The sequence below is a fragment of the Salvelinus sp. IW2-2015 genome, linkage group LG4q.1:29 (assembly GCF_002910315.2).
Source record: "Salvelinus sp. IW2-2015 linkage group LG4q.1:29, ASM291031v2, whole genome shotgun sequence".
Classification (NCBI taxonomy): Eukaryota; Metazoa; Chordata; class Actinopteri; order Salmoniformes; family Salmonidae; genus Salvelinus; species Salvelinus sp. IW2-2015.
The window spans coordinates 20,846,142-20,868,559 of record NC_036842.1 but is presented as its reverse complement, the minus strand read 5'-3'; the positions used below and the strand labels follow the sequence as shown (position 1 = coordinate 20,868,559).

Below are 22,418 nucleotides of genomic sequence, written 5' to 3'. Positions count from 1 at the left end.
TTGATGCCCGTTTCAATGACTCTGGGATTAGTACAGTAGTACAGCATTATGGAAAGACTAAAGGCTCTATTCAATCAGATCTGCTTTAGCCAAGGTAATTTGACTCTGATGTGTGCCACAGAAAGTATTTGACTCAAGTGACAAAATTAAGGAAATTGGGGAGGATTTCGGCAAGGCCATTTTCTTGCCTGCCGAAATCGCCCCCCCCCCCCTCTAATTTCCTTAATTTTGTGGCTAGAGTCAAATACTTTCTGTGTGGCACACATCAGAGTCAAATACTTTATGTAGAACAAACTTCACGTCAGGATAGGAAACCGAAATTAATAATTTCAGTATGTGTGTTATTAAACATGTAGGCAAGCAATAACATTTCAGAACAACTACTAGTCGAATAAGACATGGGAAAGATTACGAATTTTGGCAAAGAGATTTATTTACAGACTAATACACTTGAAACAAATAGCCAAACCGAAACTACAGACATTACTAGTGCCTCCCCCGTGATCAAACCGCCAAAAATTAAATGAAACAGGGCCCAACACAGTTACACATGGAATAAACAAACATACAGTCAATAATACAGTGGAAAAGATATATATACAGTGTGTGAAAATGAGGTAAGATAAGGGAGGTAAGGCAATAAATAGGCAATGGTGGCGAAGTAATTACAATATAGCAATTAACATGGAATGGTAGATGTGCAGAAGATGAATGTGCAAGTAGAGATACTGGGGTGCAAAGGAGCAAAATAAATAAATACAGTATGGGATGAGGTAGTTGGATGGGCTATGTACAGGTGCAGTGATCTGTGAGCTGCTCTGACAGCTGGTACTTAAAGTTAATGAGGGAGATATGAGTCTCCAGCTATAGTGATTTTTGCAGTTCATTCAGTCATTAGCAGCAGAGACCTGGAAGGAAAGCGGCCAAAGTAGGAATTGGCTTTGGGGGTGACCAGTGAGATATACCTGCTGGAGCGCGTGCTACGGGTGGTGCTGCTATGGTGACCAGTGAGCTGAGATAAGGCGGGGCTTTACCTAAAACTTGTAGATGACCTGGAGCCATGTGGTTTTTGGCGACGAGTATGAAGCGAGGGCCAGCCAACGAAAGCGTACAGGTTGCAGTGGTGAGTAGTATATGGGCTTTGGTGACAAACGGATGGCACTGTGATAGACTGCATCCAATTTGTTGAGTAGAGTGTTGGAGGCTTTTTGTAAATGACATCGCCGAAGTCGAGATCGGTAGGCTGGTCAGTTTTAACGAGGGTATGTTTGGCAGCATGAGTGAAGGATGCTTTGTTGTGAAATAGGAAGCCGATTCTAGATTTAATTTTGGATTGTAAATGCTTAATGTGAGTCTGGAAGGAGAGTTTACAGTCTAACCAAGACACTAGGTATTTGTAGTTGACCACATATTCTAAGTCAGAACCATCCAGAGTAAGTGATTCTGGACAGGCAAGCAGGTACAGGCAACGATCGGTTGAAGAGCATGCATTTAGTTTTACTTGCATTTAACAGCAGTTGGAGGCCACGGAAGGAAAGTTGTATGCATTGAAGCTCATCTGGAGGTTAGTTTACACAGGTTCCAAGAAGGGCCAGAATTATACAAAATGGTGTCGTCTGCGTAGAGGTGGATCAGAGAATCACACAGCAGCAAGAGAGACATCATTGATGTATACAGAGAAGAGAGTCGGCCCAGAATTTAACCCTAGGCACCCCCTAAGAGACTGCCAGAGGTCCGGACAACAGGTCCTCCGATTTGGCACACTGAACTCAATCAGAGAAGTAGTTGGTGAACCAGGCGAGGCAATCATTTGCGAAACCAAGGCTGTTGAGTCTGCGATAAGAATGTGGTGATTGACAGCAGTAGAAAGCCTTGCCAGGTCGATGAATAGGTGCACAGTATTGTCTCTTATCGATTTGGGGCGGTTGTGATATCGTTTAGGACCTTGAGTGTGGCTGAGGTGCACCCATGACCAGCTCAGAAACCAGATTGCATAGCGGAGAAGGTACGGTGGGATTCGAAATGGTCGATAATCTGTTTGTTAACTTGGCTTTCGAAGACCTTAGAAAGGCAGGGTAGGATAGATATAGGTCTGTAGCAGTTTGAGTCTAGAGTGTCTCCCCCTTTGAAGAGGGGGATGACCGCGGCTGCTTTCCAATCTTTGGGAATCTCAGACGATACGAAAGAGAGGCTAGTAATAGGGGTTGCAAAAATTTCGGCAGATAATTTTAGAAAGAGAGGGTCCAGATTGTCTAGCCCGGCTGATTTGTAGGGGTCCAGAGTTTGCATCTCTTTCAGAACATCAGCTATCTGGATTTGGGTGAAGGAGAAATGGGGGAGGCTTGGGCGAGTTGCTGTGGGGGTGCAGGGTTGTTGACCGGGGTAGGGGTAGCCAGGTGGAAAGCATGGCCAGCCGTAGAAAAATGCTTCTTGAAATTCTCAATTATCATGGATTTACCGGTGGTGACAGTGTTTCCTAGCCTCAGTGCAGTGGGCAGCTGGGAGGAGGTGCTCTTATTCTCCATGGACTTTACAGTGTCCCAGAACTTTTTTGAGTTTGTGCTACAGGATGCATGGGTCATCTGTGTGTTCACCCGCACCCGCCTGCAATTGATAATAACACATCTGCAACTGCCCGACTATTGGCTATGTGAAAAGCTCAAATCTGAGGCCGGCACCCGACCCTAACCCGCTAATATAGAAAATGCGCTGTAGGCTACAGTCACAGACAGCTGACCAATTTTTGAGAGAGGGTGCAGGAATTTTTTTGTTGCCTAATTTAGATAGGCCTATGTTTCCACTTATAACTTCCGATATTTTGGTAGGCTATTTGTTAGACAACTTGTCTATAATTAGATACATGCAGCTTCCCAAACTATAGTTTTGGCAAGTCGGTTAGGACATCTACTTCGTGCATGACACAAGTAATTTTTCCAACAATTGTTCACAGATTATTTCATTTATAATTCACTGTATCACAATTCCAGTGGGTCAGAAGTTTACATACACTAAATTGACTGTGCCTTTAAACAGCTTGGAAAATTCCAGAAAATTATGTCATGGCTCAAGAAGCTTCTGATAGGCTAATTGACATAATTTGAGTCAATTGGAGATGTACCTGTGGATGTATTTCAAGGCCTACCTTCAAACTCAGTGCCTCTTTGCTTGACATCATGGGAAAATCAATAGAAATCAGTCAAGACCTTAGAAAAAAAGATTGTAGACCTCCACAAGTCTGGTACATCTTTGGGAGCAATTTCCAAATGCCTGAAGGTACCACGTTCATCTGTTCAAACAATAGTACACAAGTATAAACACCATGGGACCATACAGCCATCATACCGCTCAGGAAGGAGACGCGTTCTGTCTCCTAGAAATGAATGTGCTTTGGTGCAAATCAATCCCAGAACAACAGCAAAGGACCTTGTGAAGATGCTGGAGGAAAAAAGTACAAAGATATCTATTTCCACAATAAAATGAGTCCTTTATCGACATGACCTGAAAAGCCGCTCAGCAAGGAAGAAGCCACTGCTCCAAAACCACCATAAAATAGCCAGACTACGGTTTGCAACTGCACATGGGGACAAATATTGTACTTTTTTGGAGGAATGTCTTCTGGTCTGATGAAACAAAAATAGAACTGAACTGTTTGGCCATAATGACCATCGTTATGTTTGGAGGAAAAAAGGGAGGCTTGCAAGCCAAAGAACACCATCCCAACCGTGAAGCACGGTGGTAGCAGCATCATGTTGTGTTTTTTTTTTGCTGCAGGAGGGACTGGTACACTTCACAAAATAGATGGCATCATGAGGTAGGAAAATTATGTGGATTATATTGAAGCAACATCTCAAGACATCAGTCAGGAAGTTAAAGCTTGGTCGCAAATGGGTCTTCCAAATGGACAATGACTCCAAGCATACTTCCAAAGTTGTGGCAAAATGGCTTAAGGACAACAAAGTCAGGGTATTGGAGTGGCCATCACAAAGCCCTGACCTCAATCCTATAGAAAATGTGTGGGCAGAACTGAAAAAGCTTGTGTGAGCAAGGAGGCCTAGGAACCTGACTCAATTACACCAGCTCTGTCAGGAGGAATGGGCCAAAATTCACTTATTGTGGGAAGCTTGTGGAAGGCTACCCGACTCGTTTGACCCAAGTTAAACAATTTAAAGGCAATGCTACCAAATACTAATTGAGTGTATGTAAACTTCTGACCCACTGAGAATGTTATGAAAGAAATAATAGCTGAAATTAATCATTCTCTCTACTATTATTCTGACATTTCACATTCTTAAAATAAAGTGGTGATCCTAACTGACATAAGACAGGGCATTTTTACTTAAATTATTAAATGTCAGGAATTGTGAAAAACTGAGTTTAAATGTATTTGGCTAAGGTGTATGTAAACTTCCGACTTCAACTGTATATGTTGCCCTAGATTAGAAGACTAAATAAACCCATGCTCCCCAGAATGTCATAAATGATAGAGTGAATGCTTCAATCTAGTTGACATTGGTAAAGTTATCTGTCATCTTTCTTTATTTTAAGGAGCAAAGACTTTTAGGGAACGAGGAGAAAATGCAATTACTGAAAATGCTGAATGAAATAAATCATATTTCTCCACAAGTAGAGCCTCACAATCGTCACACATGACACCGGAACTGTTATCCTCTTTTACCATTTCACCAAGCATTACTTTTCGCAGCCTTTCTCTTATTTAATTCAACTCTGACATTGTCCATTTTGCCTCCATAACTTTTTCTGCCCGTTCCCAATAACATTTGGCGATTGGCGTGTGGGCTATTTGGTGCGCATACAGGCACAGGCTTTGATCACACCAACAGTGTTACATTTTGGTACACCAGAATTACATTCATTTCGAATGAAACGCTGCGTTTGCCATGCAGCATTGCGTTGCAGAGGCAGTTGCAGTCCGTTCGGTGTGGTGCACACATTGGATTTATCGAACATATGCGTCAAACTGTATGTGTAGACGACTTTACAGAAATGGTAGCAGAAGGTGAATGTTGAACTTTTGTTGCATACATATCCTGATGATGCTGCATACTATTTTGCGCAATGACACTGTCGGTGTGTACCTGAGGCTTCATCACACTGACAGGGTTATAGTATACAGCATCATCAGGATATGTATGCAACAAAAGTTCAACATTCACCTTCTGCTACCATTTCTGTCAAGCCATCACACCGAACGCACTGCTGAAAAGCAAATGCAGCGTTTAATTGGAAATGAATGTAATTCTGGTGTACCAAAATGCAATAACACAGTCGGTGTGATCGCAGCGTTAAATTTAGGCTCACGCACTAATGCCAGATAGCCTAAAATAAAGAAATAAAAACGTAAATGTAGCCTATAGATATAAATTGCACAAGACTGATACATTTATGGATTTAAGGTATTGTTTTCTCTTTATTAAACCCTTTAACCGCAGGAATTGCGGGTTACGAGTCAACCTCCGCATCACTATGACACACACTACATTGCCCCCTGCTGTTCATTTCTAGACTGTGTCTCTTGCAATGAGTCTGGTATTTCATTAATTTTCTTCCCACTGACGGATGGATGGAAAGTAGGATGTGAGTTTCAATAGAGACATACATTGCATATCAGACAATTAACACATATTTGTATGCGTATGGATCAACCACTCCTTCAGACAGGTGTCGCTTTAAAAGATAGAAAAGGTCTCAAACAGTCACTTCACTTACAGTAAATTATCATAACAGTATAAGAAATATAAATAGCATACTCCTATATCTAAAATGACTACAGTATGACACATTAAAACTACTGTATAATTTGATCAACAGACTCCTACAGAAATCTCTACAGAATCATTACTTCAGATTTTAAAAAACAAAAAATAAATTAGAAATATATCTCCCATCAAATCTTTCTGCATACCTCTTCAATGCAGAGAAACATAAGGCCTAATTTTGGCCAATTTGATTACATTCAAATACATTGTGAAGCTTTGATAGTATTCTATTAGTAGGATGTACAAATATTATAAGTAATTCAGTACCATTTTATCAGCAGGTATAATGCAGTACTACTTGTTGTATGCATTAATAAGCCCTTTCACTGTTATATTATCAACTCATATGATATGCCTTATGAAAGTGTTACCCGTAATTCTATATCATTGACACTACAGTTACAGTACTTCAGAGGTCAGTGCAGTATGGTGACACTGCGGTCAGCCACAGCAAATGCTGGCAGCAGCGGGCCACTAAAGGCGTGTCTGACCGAGTGCAACACAGCACTGGAGTCTGGGTCATAAAATACCAGGGTCTGACTAGGCCAGTCCAGGAGTAGCCCTAGACTCTTGGGCTTGTGGACCACATGCAGGGGTGTGTTCTTCCCCGCATGGCAGAAGGAGAAGTCCCCATCGTATTTGGAGAGCACCCAGGACTGGATGTTGTAGCCCAGGCGGGAGTCGTTGCCCGAGCCCTTGCGCCCCATGCTGGAGTAGCATACCCCCACCTTGAAGGCCCCGCTCTCACCCATGTCAATCACCCAGCTGTGGGTGCCGGAGGAGATGGCCAGATTGCCCAGCGCATTGGGCCAGCAGTCGAAGCGCGCCGGGTCATAGGGCGGGGACTGGCGTGACCGCTTAGGCAGGAAGGTCAGAGTGCAAAGGTCTTCTGAGAGGGAAAGTACGGAGCTGACGGTGCGCTCGTCAAATGTCAGATTTGCTGAACCATAAGCTTAAGAGAGAGGGAAGAGAAGAGTGTATTTTTATTCAGAATTAATTAAGCACTTATTGCCAGTTGTTCAGACACTATTAACTGCAACTATTTGAAACTACTGTATCCTGAACAACTGGAATTTGCCCTGGCCTGTATCATGTTACCAGTTGGTCCCAGCAGTATGGCGCTGGCCCACAGGCCCATCATGAGTTTGCTGTCTCTACAGCTGGCGTTCAGGTTGAGATGGTCGGTGTCATGAGGCTCACCCACCCCCTCTGCCTCCTCAATCCTGATACACACACACACACACACACACACACACACACACACACACACACACACACACACACAGAGGCAAGTCATGTAAATCTGGCTAATGAACAACGCAGGATTGCTTCACCAAGTGGTTGAGCAAATATACATGTCAAAACAGAATATTTACCTCTCAGCTATTTCCTGGCCAGAGGTCTGAAACACAGGAGAGCGTCAACGATGATTTACAGCAATCAAGTGTATCATTATTAACATCATCATTGTTTGCGCCACCTATTTTTTCATCCTTCTTTCTTCCACATCTATACACTCCTGCGTCCCACCCTCTATAGTTGCTCAAAATCGTTTATATACACACTGGAATGCTGATGGTATGTATTAGGATGCTGTGAAGCCACAGGTCAGCCATTTTGGTACTCAGTTCTCCAAAGGAATGTATGGAATATAATGTAAAAGTATGCCTTAAAGGGGCAATCTGCAGTAGCTACATTCATTTTTGGACTTATAAATTAATGATTTGTAGCCATTGATTCTTGAAGAATATAACTTAAATGCCTCATGAGCTTCCTTCAACTGTCGTACCTCATCAGTACCCAAAATATAAGCTTGTTTTACTCCAATGTTTGTCAACAAAGTGAATGTAAACAAACACGGTATAGCCGCAAAACATAGTTAAAGCTATCATTTTTATATAATTGACTTTTAGTCTTTGCATCCATAGCTTGGTCAATGAATTTGAGAGTGGTTTTACATTTCTCCAGCCCCATTCCTCAGCTTCTTAGCGAAACAGTGGCAGAGAGATTGTTTTGTTACTCTTTCAACTGCTGATTGCCGCTTTGAGATGACTGTAATAGAATAAATGTGGGAAAAACGAATGTAGACATGAACAAATGCAATTCTATAGCTTCCAGAATATTTTTTACAATGGTGGGGGAGTGCCAAGATTGAGGCACTGTGGCTTCAACACAGCGCCCCCTATCAGTCATCTAGTGTTTATTTTATTTATTTATTTTATTTCACCTTTATTTAACCACGTAGGCCAGTTGAGAACAAGTTCTCATTTACAACTGCGACCTTGCCAAGATAAAGAAAAGCAGTGCGACACAAACAACAACACAGAGTTACATGGAATAAACAAACATGCCGTCAATAATACAATAGAAAAAGTCTATATAGAGTTTGTGAAAATGAGGTAGGATAAGGGAGGTAAGGTAATAAATAGGCCATAGTGGTGAAATAATTACAATATAGCAATTAAACACTGGAGTGATAGATGTGCAGAAGATGAGTGTGCAAGTAGAGATACTGGGGTGCAAAGGAGCAAAATAAATCAAATAAATAACAGTATGGGGGATGAGGTAGTTGGACGGGCTATTTACAGATGGGCTATGTACAGGTGCAGTGATGTGTGAGCTGCTCTGACGGCTGGTGCTTAAAGTTAGTGAGGGAGATATGAGTCTCCAGCTTCAGTGATTTTTGCAGTTCGTTCCAGTCATTGGCAGCAGAGAACTGGGAGGAAAGGCGGACAAAGGAGAAATTGGCTTTGGGGGTGACTAGTGATATATACTTGCTGGAGCAAGTGCTACGGGTGGGTGCTGCTATGGTGACCAGTGAGCTGAGATAAGGCGGGGCTTTACCTAGCAAAGACTTATAGATGACCTGGAGCCAGTGGGTTTGGCGACGAATATGAAGCGAGGGCCAGCCAACGAGAGCGTACAGGTCGCAGTGGTGGGTAGTATATGGGGCTTTGGTGACAAAACGGATGTAACTGTGATAGACTGCATCCAATTTGCTGAGTAGAGTGTTGGAGGCTATTTTGTTAATGACATCGCCGAAGTCAAGGATCGGTAGGATGGTCAGTTTAACGAGGGTATGTTTGGCAGCATGATTGAAGGATACTTTGTTGTGAAATAGGAAGCCGATTCTAGATTTAATTTTGGATTGGAGATGCTTAATGTGAGTCTGGAAGGAGAGTTTACAGTCTAACCAGACACTTAGGTATTTGTAGTTGTCCACATATTCTAAGTCAGAACCGTCCAGAGTAGTGATGCTGGACGGGCGGGTAGATGAGGGCAGCGATCGGTTGAAGAGCATGCATTTAGTTTTACTTGCATTTAACAGCAGTTGGAGGCCACGGAAGGAAAGTTGTATGGCATTGAAGCTCATCTGGAGGTTAGTTAACACAGTGTACAAAGAAGGGCCAGAAGTATACAAAAGGGTGTCGTCTGTGTAGAGGTGGATCAGAGAATCACCAGCAGCAAGAGAGACATCATTGATGTATACAGAGAAGAGAGTCGGCCCGAGAATTGAACCCTGTGGCACCCCCATAGAGACTGCCAGAGGTCCGGACAACAGTCCCTCCGATTTGACACACTGAACTCTTTCTGAGAAGTAGTTGGTGAACCAGAAAAGGCAGTCATTTGCGAAACCAAGGCTGTTGAGTCTGCCGATAAGAATGTGGTGATTGACAGAGTCGAAAGCCTTGGCCAGGTCGATGAATACGGCTGCACAGTATTGTCTCTTATCGATGGCGGTTGTGATATCGTTTAGGACCTTGAGTGTGGCTGAGGTGCACCCATGACCAGCTCAGAAACCAGATTGCATAGCGGAGAAGGTACGGTGGGGATTCGAAATGGTCGGTGATCTGTTTGTTAACTTGGCTTTCGAAGACCTTAGAAAGGCAGGGTAGGATAGATATAGGTCTGTAGCAGTTTGGGTCTAGAGTGTCTCCCCCTTTGAAGAGGGGGATGACCGCGGCTGCTTTCCAATCTTTGGGAATCTCAGACGATACGAAAGAGAGGTTGAACAGGCTAGTAATAGCGGTTGCAACAATTTCGGCATATCATTTTAGAAAGAGAGGGTCCAGATTGTCTAGCCTGGCTGATTTGTAGGGGTCCAGAGTTTGCATCTCTTTCAGAACATCAGCTATCTGGATTTGGGTGAAAGAAATGGCAGAGGCTTGGGCAAGGTCCTGTGGGGTGGTACAGGGCTGTTGACCGGGGTAGGGGTAGCCAGGTGGAAAGCATGGCCAGCCGTAGAAAGATGCTTATTGAAATTCTAAATTATCATGGATTTATCAGTGGTGACAGTGTTTCCTAGCCTCAGTGCAGTGGGCAGCTGGGAGGAGGTGCTCTTATTCTCCATGGACTTTACAGTGTCCCAGAACCTTTTGGAGTTTGTGCTACAGGATGCAAATTTCTGTTTGAAAAAGCTAGCCTTTGCTTTTCTATCTGCCTGTTCCTAACTGCCTAACATACATTGGTTCCTAACTTCCCTGAAAAGTTGCATATCACGTAGGCTATTCGATGCTAATGCAGTCCGCCACAGGATGTTTTTGTGCTGGTCAAGGGCAGTCAGATGTGGAGTGAACCAAGGGCTATATCTGTTTCTGGTTCTACATTTTTTGAATGGGGCATGCTTATTTAAGATGGTGAGGAAGGCACTTTTAAAGAATAACCAGGCATCCTCTACTGTCGGAATGAGGTCAATATCCTTCCAGGATACCCGGGCCAGGTTGATTAGAAAAGCCTGCTCGCTGAAGTGTTTTAGGGAGCGTTTGACAGTGATGAGGGGTGGTCGTTTGACCGCAGACCCATTACGGGCGCAGGCAATAAGGCAGTGATCGCTGAGATCCTGGTTGAAGACAGCAGAGGTGTATTTGGAGGACAGGTTGGTTAGGATGATATCTATGAGGGTGCCCGTGTTTACGGATTTGGGGTTGTACCTGGTAGGTTCAATGATAATTTGTGTGAGATTGAGGGCATCAAGCTTAGATTGTAGGATGGCCGGGGTGTTAAGCATATCCCAGTTTAGGTCACCTAACAGCACGAGCTCTGAAGATAGATGGGGGGCAATCAATTCACATATGGTGTCCAGGGCACAGCTGGGGGCAGAAGGTGGTCTATAGCAAGCTGCAACAGTGAGAGACTTGTTTCTGGAAAGGTGGATTTTTAAAAGTAGAAGCTCAAATTGTTTGGGCACAGACCTGGATACTAAGACAGAACTCTGAAGGCTAACTCCGCCCCCTTTGGCAGGTCTATCTTGTTGGGAAATGTTATAGTTAGGGATGGAAATCCCAGGGTTTTTGGTAGTCTTCCTAAGCCAGGATTCAGACATGGCTAGGCCATAAGGGTTGGCAGAGTGTGCTAAAGCAGTGAATAAAACAAACTTAGGGAAGAGGCTTCTAATGTTAACATGCATGAAACCAAGGCTTTTACGGTTACAGAAGTCAACAAATTAGAGCGCCTGGGGAATGGGAGTGGAGCTAGGCACTGCAGGGCCTGGATTAACCTCTACATCACCAGAGGAACAGAGGAGGAGTAGGATAAGGGTACGGCTAAAGGCTATAAGAACTGGTCGTCTAGTACGTTCGTTACAGAGAGTAAAAGGAGCAGGTTTCTGGGCACGGTAGAATAGATTCAAGGCATAATGTACAGACAAAGATATGGTAGGATGTGAATACAGTGGAGGTAAACCTATGCATTGAGTGACAATGAGAGATATTGTCTCTCGAAACATAATTTAAACCAGGCGAGGTCACCGCATGTGTGGGAGGTGGAACTAAAGGGTTAGCTAAGGCGTATTGTGGAGGGCTAGAGGCTCTACAGTGAAATAAGGCAATAATTACTAACCAAAACAGCAATGGACAAGGCATATTGACATTAGGGAGAGGTATGCGTGGCCGAGTGATCAATTGGGTCCAGTGAGTAGCTGGGCGAGCTGGAGACACGGCGATTCAGACAGCTAGCGGGCCGGGGCTAGCAGAAGTACCTTAGAGGGACGTCGCGACGGAAGAAGTCAGTTGTAGCCCCAGTGTATATATAAATCATTGGTCTCTCCCTCCCTACCTGTACCCATCTCCCTTACTCACTGCCAGCTGTATGTCCGGTGTGTTTGTGAGGGTGTGCACCAGACATGTGCGTGTCTGTGTGAGCATAGCCAGGGCCTGGCCCCAGTGGGCTCTCTGGGTGAGGAGGCACTGCTCCACCCTCTCCTCCTCCCTCTGCACCGCTTCCAGCAGCCGCTGTTCCTCCTCCTCCACCGCCTCCCTCACCACACTGACCTGGGCTACCACTTGCTCCCGAGCCCCGCTCGCCTCTACCTGCATGGACACACAGCAGAGGGCATAGGGGACACAGCGAAGATATTTGATGGAATCCATTAGATATCTGTGTGTAGAGCTTGCGATTCCAAAGCTGTATGTAGTGTAAGCACATAAGGGACTGAGTGCGAGTGTCACAGGGCTGCTCACCTGCAGTGCCCGCTCTTTGGCAGTCAGGGTCTGGTTGATAAAGCGCTCGATGCGCTGGGCCTGCAGCTGCATTTTCTCACAAATGTCAACCAGTTGGTTCTGTTCAGGACAACACACACACACACACACACACACACACACACACACACAGTGACTGGCATAAAAAAAAGACTAGTGTTGGACTTGAAAACCACAGAGCTGATCAGGTACATTTTCAAAAGCAGGGACCCCTATCCTGATAAGCATATTCCTGTAGTGCTGAACTGCCATCACCAACATGTCATTGTGTATCCTGAAATAGAAAATAATTTAGAAGAGCACTGATGATAATTCATGCTGCCTCTTCCCAACAGCTTGAAACTCTTGTCTCCTCACACCCCATGACACATCAATAGGGGAAACTCCTCAGTCTGGTGTGGGATAAGTGTGGCACACCCTACACACCCACCAGGCATGTGAACACACACTTTCAAAACACAAACCAGCTGGCCCTTTGTACTGTAGTACCCCATGTAAACAAAGGTATACTCAGTTTGCCTGTTGCATTCTCACCCCTAACTCTAGGTAAACAAAGTCTCCTGGCCCCATTCACTGTGACAAAGGTCCATATGACACACAATAAGCAGCTTAAATGTAACTGCTCAAAAAGGACATGGTGTTATTAATAGGTGGTATATTCTAGTGGTATTACTACAAGAGACTACATCTGGATAATATAATTTCAGGAAGAGTCTGGGCACTCACCCTGACGGCTGTCACTCTGCTGGCCAGGGGTGTCACTGTGTGGCCCTGGCAGGATCCCACTATGGTGCAGTGCAAGCATTTGAGTTTCTGCTCGGAGCTGCAGAACCAGTCCAGGTCTGATTCATGTTCCATGCAAAGTTTCGATTCACCTGAGAATATACCGGATTCTGAGTCGGAGGTGGTCACCACTGATGTAGCGGCAGCATTTCTAGACAACCTGGAGACAACTTTAGCTGAGTGAGTTTCATGTTGGTGTACATCCAACGAGAAGAAAATCGGCTGTTGTAAATCCATATTAAAGTCTCCCGAACTTTCTCGAACTTCCACTCCAGTGTCTGGGTCGTCTCGCAAAGACACAGGTGTCAAATCACATGATTCTGCCTCCGCGCTCATGGCACGTCAAATAGCCTACTAGGCTAATAGCAATAGAACGCGACAGGTGGCTTCAGTAGCCAATCTACTGCAGTTATAACACAGGTGTATCAAGGTATGAACACGGAAGTAACACGTACACTAGAGCTGAAAAGCAAGTTTAGCAACAACTGCAACAACGGGGCAGTATCAATGAAAACGATTTTTGTTCAGATGTTATTGGCTATCATTGATTTTATGCTACCTCCTTTACCTGTATGATGACAGTGTTTTGATGTTGTAATTTGACCTCACAACATCCTATATCGCAATGAACCTCTCTAGTCGAATTGTAATCTTACGTTAAAAACCTACATGATCTTTTAGCTTTACATGTTTTATAGTTTAGTATAGGCTAAATAGTCCGACAATAGTTGGGGCTATATATTTGAATATTGTATAATTAAATTAAACAAAATAAGCCTACATTTAGCGTCGGCTATCCTGGAATGGTATAGGCTAGGCCTAAATGCCAATGATGAAAGTTTATTTTGAGACTCTTGTGCCGCGTTCAAAACAACTGGGAACTCGGATAAATACGACTGGGAAAAATCGATTTGAACCGTCATCCAACTCGCTCTTTCTAGAGCCCCGACTATCTGACCTGAAGATCACTGACGTCACGATTTGACCTCATATTTTTCCGAGTTCCCAATTGTTTTGAAAGTGGCAACATGACCGAGTTTATGACTTGCAATTCTGAATTGGATGACCATTCAAAGTACGTGCTTCATTTTTTTCCGAGTTCCCATTTGTCTTGAACGCACTGAAGTCAGAGATTCCCGAGTTCCCAGTTGTTTTATAACGCAGCAATATGCACATGACTGATTATACCGGGGGTCATTCACATCATGTCCGAAACTCTGATAGGACTACCTGGAGTTTCTGATTTGGGAAGTATCAGAATAAACCATTAGGAAGCTCTATGCAAATAATTTACGTTAATTTTAACTCGGAGGTTCCCAGTTTCCAACTTGATTTCAACGTGGCATTAGAACGTTTTATAAAATAAATGGCGTACTATAAACCCCACAGTAAACGTGTAGGCTAATCTAGGTTTCTAGCCTATGCCTAGCACTTTTGGCCATTTTATTTAAGCCTAAATAAACATAATATCAAATGTATTTAAAGTGCAATTTCAGAGATACATTTCTATTGACGGAAATAAAATGCACAAAAAGGGGGATGAAAACTGTTGCATGAAAAATTTTATAGTTTTTATTTTGAAGGAGGAAACAGACAACCACCTGTCTGGTGGACTAAATAAGGGGTTCTCCTCAGGGACTCCCAGACGTTCCATGTATTTGAACTATTCCACAACTAGCACACCAGTTTCAAATTGTCAACAAAACATCAAACCCTTGACTATGTGAACCAGGTGAGTTAGTTCAGGGCTACAATACAATTGCGAAATGTCTAGGTTTGAGAACCACTGGACTAAATAATGCAGAAGACTAGAATCAGAGTGTAGAAATCTAATCTGAATCGAATAGCTAGGCCTACTCTAAATCTACTCGGAATCGAACTGGGATTACAGTCACATAAAACAGGGCAGGGCAATCCAAGGGTTGTTCCATCCATGGGCTACTCCTGCCTGGCACCCTGCAATCCTACCGCTTCTGTTTTCGCGCTAAAATGACAGCTCACTGTCGGAATACACAGAAACAAGCAATAGAAACGTGATGGCGTCAGGAGAGAAATGGGTGGTGCTCAAAATAAATCCCCGTCTTTGATTGGAGAATCGGATAGGACAATAGATTAAGAACACAAAATATGTAACGCTTTTTTGGATTGGACTGAAGCTTTTCAGAGCTGTATTCTCAATGGTTGAAAAATGTTTAGCTTCTTCGTACCCTCCCCTAAATCTTGCCTGGCTTTCTTCTACGCCAGCGGTGTGTCACGGAGGTTTGTTAGCCGGTGGGGTGGACCAAATTCGGCCATCGATTGACCCTATTTAACCAAACTGGCAGTAAATCGGGTCTGGGGGGGGTCGCCCTGACGACTTTTACACGAGTAGATCGCCTCACCTGTTCTTACATTTCGCCCCTTGATCGACCGCTCTTCCAATGTCGGATTTCAAGCTCGGGATTGTTCGACTTGGCCGTGTGGCCGGGAAGGTGAGCTGGATCCGGGGGCTGCCATGTGAGCGACAAGAAGGGGAGGGGATCACAAAAGTGCTTACAAAATGGCTCGTTGAGACAGGCGATGGCTGGCATCGAATATGTTTTAATATGGAAAACAGACAGACATAAGTCGTGGATCTTTTTAGAATTCTAGGTGGTCTAATATAAATGTTTCGCTGGAATTGTTTTCTCTCGAAGCCGCCAAGAACAACCTATTAATTAGCTAGCCATGCTGAAGCTAGCTACATTTAACCGACGTTCGTAGCTAACTAGCTAATGTATGGACGCAACGATGGCATGGGTCAATGTTAAAAAAGTAAAAAATATCCTGGCCTCAATGCACACTTCACAAATGGTCAAGCAAATTGTAATGTAGCTAACTGGCGACACTGGCTAGTGAAGTAGTAGGAAGCCATTGCCACGCTCTATCAGGAACACCGGCATGACAGCTCTCAAGTAACGTTTGTTACCTTTGTGGTTTAGCTAACTACGGTATCGTTTTTTTTTAAGCAATCTTATTTTTTTATCTTTACATTTGAAGGCTGCCAAACTTCGTCTCTTATGTTACATTATTATTGAAATGTAGCTACGCCTAGCTAGTGTTTTGTTTAGGCTAGCTACGTCAAACAGTTTTTACCAGACGAATGTGAACAGTGACTTGAATATTTGTGTCCTCTTGTTTTTAGCTAGGACAGTTGGTAAACATTGAAATGTCACTTGTAGAAATGAGAACCACTTGGACATATCACGTGTAATGGCGTGACCCCCTGGAACATTAATCTAGAGACCATATATAATAGTCCATCAACACCGTTGTGTTTTTGCGTGCCAGTCAGTGTGATCGATAGGTATGTTTCCTCAAAAGGCTTCTGTGTTTAAATGACTGCTAACATACTCAAAGCAAATGTAACTTGACTCAGGGTCTTGATTATACCATCACATGTGTTAGGTCATCTGATTTGGGGTCATCTCACACACCTAATTGTTGTAATCTCGCCCCATTGTTTTTAATCCCACACAATAATAGTGTAAACCCACATTACATGTGGCAATAACTGTCCATTATTTTGCAGACAAAGTACACACTGATCGATGAACAGGACATACCATTGGTGGAGAACTATGCTTTTGAGGTAAGAGGGTGAGGAGTTATGTGGAGGTTTTGTGAGGGTCGTTAGTCAGAGACCATTCCCACACTATCCTGGCCCTGGTAAAAACAACTGGTCTTGACTATGATACTATGAGGCCTGGGATAAATAAATCAATGTTACACCATATCTTTCAGGCACGCATGGAGGTAGATGCAGATGGCAATGGGGCAAAGATCTTTGCTTATGCCTTCGACATTGGCAAAGGGCGCTGGGCTGGCAGGCCACTGCACGAGCTGCTCTGGTGAGTTGGTGTCCGATACCCAAAATCTGCAACTAAATACATCCTCATAGTCTGTTGGTTAGGGCAGCTTTTTGCCTTTATCAAACAAACTGTGTGCTTCATATTCAGTGTGTGATGCTGGCAGACTGGTTGAGTCATAAGGTGATTTGAATGTTTATCCAGGGAGAAACATAGAGGAGGCATCGCTCCCAGCTTCCAAGTAGTCCACATAAACTCTGTTACAGTGGATAACCGTCTGGACAACCTGAGACTGGTCCCCATGGGTTGGAGCCCCAAACCAGAGGAAATCTCCAGCAAGCAAAGGTATTACAGCTGTGCACTTCTCCACTACAATTACTAGAGCTATATTCTGCTCTTCTAGTACTCATCACTTCTTTACTGAGGAAAAGACAACATAATATTGAGAAAATACAAGGTTATTCAGACTTGGCCTGTTATTACTTGTGTTTCTATCCCTGTAGAGAGCAGTCTTTGTACTGGCTGGCCATCCAGCAGGTACCAGCTGACCCCGTAGAGGAGCAGTACCTGGAGCTCAGTCGTACCCGCTACTACAATGCTAACGGAGAGCTGGTGGAGGAGGAGGAGTGCTCCTGTACTTACTACGAGTGTCACTACCCACCCTGCTCGCTCATTGAGAGGAGAGTATGTACTGCTACCCATATATTCTGCTTTCTTCTGTTATTTTCACTCTATATACTCACTCTTGGGAAGGGAGTGCTGAAGTACATGGCTTTGAGGATATTTGTGATCAGAGGCTGACATAGATTATTGTTGCTATTTTGAGGTGTTTAATATAATAGTCTCAGTACAGTGTCTTTCCACCAGTCTGACTTTGTATTCCATCTGCCCACAGCTTAGAGAGTTCAACATCTGTGGCCGCTGTCAGGTGGCTCGCTACTGTGGCTCCCAATGCCAGCAGAGGGACTGGCCCGCCCACAAGAAGCAGTGTCGTGAGCGCAAGAGGGTCCTGGCCCTAGAGTCTGAACCTGAGCGATGATCTCTGAATAAATCACCGGAATAGGGGAATGGGGGGGGGGGKGGRAMWTAARKGCAAGGGGGGGGGAAATCTGCTGACAGAGACGAATGACGGAGGACAATGTTGGTTGGTTGAAAGGGTGGGAAGATAAAAAATAAAATAAAAAACTACAACCAGTTCACAGAACTGACAAATCTCCATAACTTGCTTTTTTGGAGAAGGAGATCCTCCTGGAGCTCTACTTGCTGCTATGAATTTGTGTGTTTGATTAAGAAGAGGTCACATGGATGAAACTGTCTGTGCTTCTTTTGGACTACAATTGATTACAGTTGTCGTCAGCTTTCTCCTTACTCCCACCAACCAGTAATGCCGTGTGTACAGGGATATAGGGATGACAGTGCCTGCTGTTCACCTGGTACAATGGACATGGACCTTTTCACTGTACTACTACTCCCTCTTGGACCTTTGGTGCACATACTCAAGACACCTTCCTGTCATGCTCCAAGACCAACATAAAACAGATTTTCCATGCTGTTTCACGCTAGCAGTATTGTGTGTGCTGCCATTATGGACTGAAGGATATAGATGAAGTGTTGAACATGGGGGGGGGGGGGGCTTTTGGTCTGTGTATTATTATTATTTTGTCACTTAGATTTTGGGGAGGGTGGGAAGGGGTTAGTGATTTTTGGACTTGATCACTTGTAGAGGCATTGTTACTTTCCTGTGTTGAAAATCCCTGAATGAATCTGTCTCTTGATGCGATCTGTTCGGTTTCCCTTCCAGACGCTCACACCCAGTCCCTGTCGCTAACGTTTGAGGTATGTCCTGGGAACAACTGAAACCCAGGTTGGCCATTGGACAGGCTACGTCAGTTTGTTCTTGGGATTGTATGAAATGGCCTGAATATGTTTTGTTTTCTACACATCAGTCAATAAAGAGATCTGTTCCATGTCCAAGTGATCGTAGATGAAATAATACATGTTCCAGATCACCCCCTCAGTGTACTATTCATGCACACCTGCTCAAAGTTTGTCTTCCTGTAACCTCGCTCCCATGCTATTTCACACAGTGAATATAAGCCTGGTACATCAATGATTCAAAGTTGGCATTTAGTGGTAGTGACCATAGCATTTTATGGGAGTGACCTTAATGAGTAAAGTATGTGTAGCTTAATTTTAGCTAGTCGCGTGACTCTGTGCTTGGGGTGTGCTAGCATACGGGGTAGAATTAGGGGAAGGTGTTGTGGGAGATGTTTGGTAAATTAAGCCAATGCCTATGCGCCGGGAGTTTCTCCCAGTTTTTCTGTGTTGGCTGGAGAAGTTTGAACCGTTGGTCTACCAGGCTCTTCGCACATTTAGGCAGAAGTGTCTGGGAATAAGATTAAGGTGCTTTCAAGACAACTGGGAATTCAGAAATAACCAAGGTCAAATCATGACGTCGGTGATCTTTAAGTCGGAGCTCTAGAAAGATGCCAGTTTACGACTTGGAATTCTGAGTTCAATGACCATTAAAAATAATTTTCCCAGTCGGAGCTAGTTTTTTTCTGACTTCGCAGTTGTCTTGAATGCACTGAAGTCGGAAGTCTGAGATTTCCCAGTTGTTTTGAATGTGGCATTAGTCTTCCTGTTTTCTCTTAGTTGATGAATCCTGACAAACATTCACAGATCTAGCATGTAACAAGCATACAGATGTAATACATGCAACACGTTGATTGTTAGTTATGTATGTAGACCGGTTCATAACACTGCACTGAGTTGTTTTAACATACCCCACTATTATCTATTTTTAGAAGGAGGGAGAGGTTTTTTTTAACGGTAAAGGAAAAAGCATTAATCAGAATAAAGACTAAAGTTGGGGATAACTGTAAAATGAAATAAAATGTTTCTCATTGATTAATGACCCTTGTGGGAGTTTAAGGGACCCTCTTGGTATGACACCACAAAAATGTCTGTTTTTCACATACCTATGATTTATGATGTTGGTTCATTTAGATACAGTGCTTTCGGAAAGTATTCAGACCCCTTGACTTTTTCCACATTTTGTTACGCTACAGCCTTATTCTAAAATGTATTAAATATTTTTGCTCCTCATCAATCTACACACAATACCCCATAATGACAGGTTTTTAGAAATGTTTGCAAATGTATTAAAAATAAAAACAGAAATACCTTATTTACATAAGTATTCAGACCCTTTGCTATGAGACTTGAAATTGAGCTCAGGTGCATCCTGTTTCCATCGATCATCCTTGACGTTTCTACAACTTGATTGGAGTCCACCTGTGGTAAATTCAATTGATTGGACATTATTTGGAAAGGAACACAACTGTCTATGTAAGGTCCCACAGTTGACCATGCATGTCAGAGCAAAAACCAAGTCATGAGGTCGAAGGAATTGTCCATAGAGCGCCGAGACAGGATTGTGTCGAGGCACAGATTTGGGGAAGGGTATCAAAAAATGTCTGCAGCATTGAAGGTCCCCAAGAACACACTGGCCTCCATCATTCTTAAATGGAAGAAGTTTGGCACCACCAAGACTCTTCCTAAACTGAGCAATCGGGGGAGAAGAGCCTTGGTCATGGAGGTGACCAAGAACACGATGGTCACTCTGTCAGCTCCAGAGTTCTTCTGTGGAGATGGGAGAACCTTCCAGAAGGACAACCATCTATGCAGCACTCCACCAATAAGGCCTTTATGGTAGAGTGGCCAGATGGAAGCCAATCCTCAGTAAAAGGCACATGACAGCCTGCTTGGTGTTTGCCAAAAGGCACCTAAAGGACTCTGACCATGAGAAACAAGATTATCTGGTCTGATGAAACCAAGATTGAACTCTTTGGCCTGAACTCCAAGCGCTACATCTGGAGGAAACCTGGCACCACCTCTACGGTGAAGCATGGTGGTGCAACAGTTTTTCAGCGGCAGGGACTGGGATATTAGTCAGGATCGCGAGAAAGATCAATCAAGCAAAGTACAGAGAGATCCTTGATGAAAACCTGCTAAAGAGTGTGCAGGACCTCAGATTGGGGCGACGGTCCCTAGGCACACAGCCAAGGCAACGCAGGAGTGGTTTCAGGACAAGTCTGAATGTCCTTGAGTGGCCCGGACTTGAACCTGATCAAACATCTCTGGAGAGACCTGAAAATAGCAGTGCAGCGACGCTCCCCATACAACCTGACAGATTATATTTAATCAATTTTAGAATAAGGCTGTTATGCATCAAAATGTGGGAAAAATCAAGGGGACTCAATACTTTCCAAATGCACTATATTTACGAAACGGTCAATCTTTCATTTAGCATACTATAATAGTTTTACAAAGGGGCAATTTGAAGGTGCTGCATATAAGGGTTAGGCTCAGAAAATGATAGCAGGGAATTTATTGTGGAGCTTGTAAAATCAGATCGTTACCTCTTGAAAATGTAGGCTATTGCCTAAATCTATTTGCAGGTGTGAATAAACTAGAGTAAAAAGGGGACAGTATGCAAATGTACAAATAAACGAGCCTGGACAGTTTCATGTGTGTCTAAGTAAAATGGGATGAATAACCTTTACTCAACGTCAACATGGTGATCAGTGGGCTGGTCTGGTACTGTGCAGCTCTCTGGGACAAGAGATAGGAGCATAAGGAGCCTGTGATGTTTATCCCCTCCCTCTCCTTCCCCAATCGAACCCAACCCAGGTAGAGAAGTGAGAAACCCTCACTATTGAATTAGGGCCTATGTGAAAAAGCGGTTAAAGGATAAACATTTCTTTCTGGAAAAACACTGCGACTGCTACTAGAAAATGTCACAAGTCTATCTTAGTTGCGGTACAATTTGCCCAGAGGCTCGAATGGTGTTATCGTAGCACTAACGGACAGATTGCAATGCTTTCAACAAAACAATATTTTTGCACACCTGAGCACAGTGGATATTTAACTGGACTTAATGGACAGCCTTTATGGATTTCAAACGTCTGTATCTGAGCCACAACTCTCACTCAGCACCGACCCAGTGAGTATTTAAAGCTTATGTTAATAGAATTAAATGGGTATTATTGTAAGACAGACTGCATCTTGTTGGAACGCTACACAGGCAATCATATCCAAATCATTAAACTTAGACTCCCTTTTTATAGGGCTCCCGAGTGGCGCAGCGGTCTAAGGCACTGCATCTCACTGCAAGCGGCGTCACTACAGTCCCTGGTTTGAATCCAGGCTGTATCACATACGGCTGTGATTGGGAGTCCCATAGGGCGGCGCACAATTGGCCCAGCGTTGGCTGGGGTAGGCCGTCAATGTAAATAAGAATTTGTTCTTAACTGACTTGCCTTTTTAAATAAAGGTTACATTAACCACAAAAGGCACTAAAGTCCTGAAATAATACCACACATGACAACTGATGGCCTGTCCTGACCCATGTCACACCAATAAGTGATATGGAGGCTGGAAGCTGGCTTCCCTTGACTACGCCTGAGTTTAATGTGACTACTGAAAATAATCATGTTTACTGCTACTGTTTGTAATTTGTATAACCATGGTTCTGAGATGCACATACATAA

General features: G+C 43.7%; 2 protein-coding genes across 3 annotated transcripts; one reads left to right on the top strand and one right to left on the bottom strand.

The window, feature by feature from the left end:
- Window positions 1–4,604: 4,604 nt before the first annotated feature.
- bspry (B-box and SPRY domain containing) lies at window positions 4,605–13,870 on the bottom strand. The gene is made up of 6 exons (XM_023984041.2): window positions 12,980–13,870; window positions 12,236–12,334; window positions 11,855–12,085; window positions 7,154–7,179; window positions 6,876–7,000; window positions 4,605–6,729 (listed from the first exon to the last, which is right to left on the bottom strand). The coding sequence occupies exons 1-6, from the start codon at window positions 13,370–13,372 to the stop codon at window positions 6,194–6,196; spliced, it is 1,410 nt and encodes a 469-aa protein (XP_023839809.1). The 5' UTR covers window positions 13,373–13,870; the 3' UTR covers window positions 4,605–6,193.
- A 1,384-nt stretch (window positions 13,871–15,254) lies between these two features.
- On the top strand, window positions 15,255–17,936 carry zmynd19 (zinc finger, MYND-type containing 19). Of its 2 annotated transcripts, none has more exons than XM_023984039.2 (6): window positions 15,255–15,507; window positions 16,587–16,646; window positions 16,799–16,905; window positions 17,068–17,208; window positions 17,367–17,547; window positions 17,759–17,936. In XM_023984039.2, the coding sequence occupies exons 1-6, from the start codon at window positions 15,457–15,459 to the stop codon at window positions 17,900–17,902; spliced, it is 684 nt and encodes a 227-aa protein (XP_023839807.1). In that variant the 5' UTR covers window positions 15,255–15,456; the 3' UTR covers window positions 17,903–17,936. The 2 variants fall into 2 exon arrangements, with proteins under 2 accessions (XP_023839807.1, XP_023839808.1); XM_023984040.2 differs by having other exon boundaries at window positions 15,503–15,532.
- Window positions 17,937–22,418: the final 4,482 nt, after the last annotated feature.

What these genes read in the sequence shown, in the direction of transcription:
- bspry (XM_023984041.2), bottom strand. Translation starts at nt 13,372, where the DNA reads ATGAGCGCGGAGGCAGAATCATGTGATTTGACACCTGTGTCTTTGCGA. An exon ending in GCAGAGTGACAGCCGTCAGG is followed by an intron (nt 12,335 to 12,979) that starts GTGAGTGCCCAG and finishes TGTCCTGAACAG; the next exon opens with AACCAACTGGTTGACATTTG. An exon ending in CACCGGACATACAGCTGGCA is followed by an intron (nt 7,180 to 11,854) that starts GTGAGTAAGGGA and finishes CCTGTGTTTCAG; the next exon opens with ACCTCTGGCCAGGAAATAGC.
- zmynd19 (XM_023984039.2), top strand. Translation starts at nt 15,457, where the DNA reads ATGTCGGATTTCAAGCTCGGGATTGTTCGACTTGGCCGTGTGGCCGGG. An exon ending in TTGGCCGTGTGGCCGGGAAG is followed by an intron (nt 15,508 to 16,586) that starts GTGAGCTGGATC and finishes ATTATTTTGCAG; the next exon opens with ACAAAGTACACACTGATCGA. An exon ending in GAAATCTCCAGCAAGCAAAG is followed by an intron (nt 17,209 to 17,366) that starts GTATTACAGCTG and finishes CTATCCCTGTAG; the next exon opens with AGAGCAGTCTTTGTACTGGC.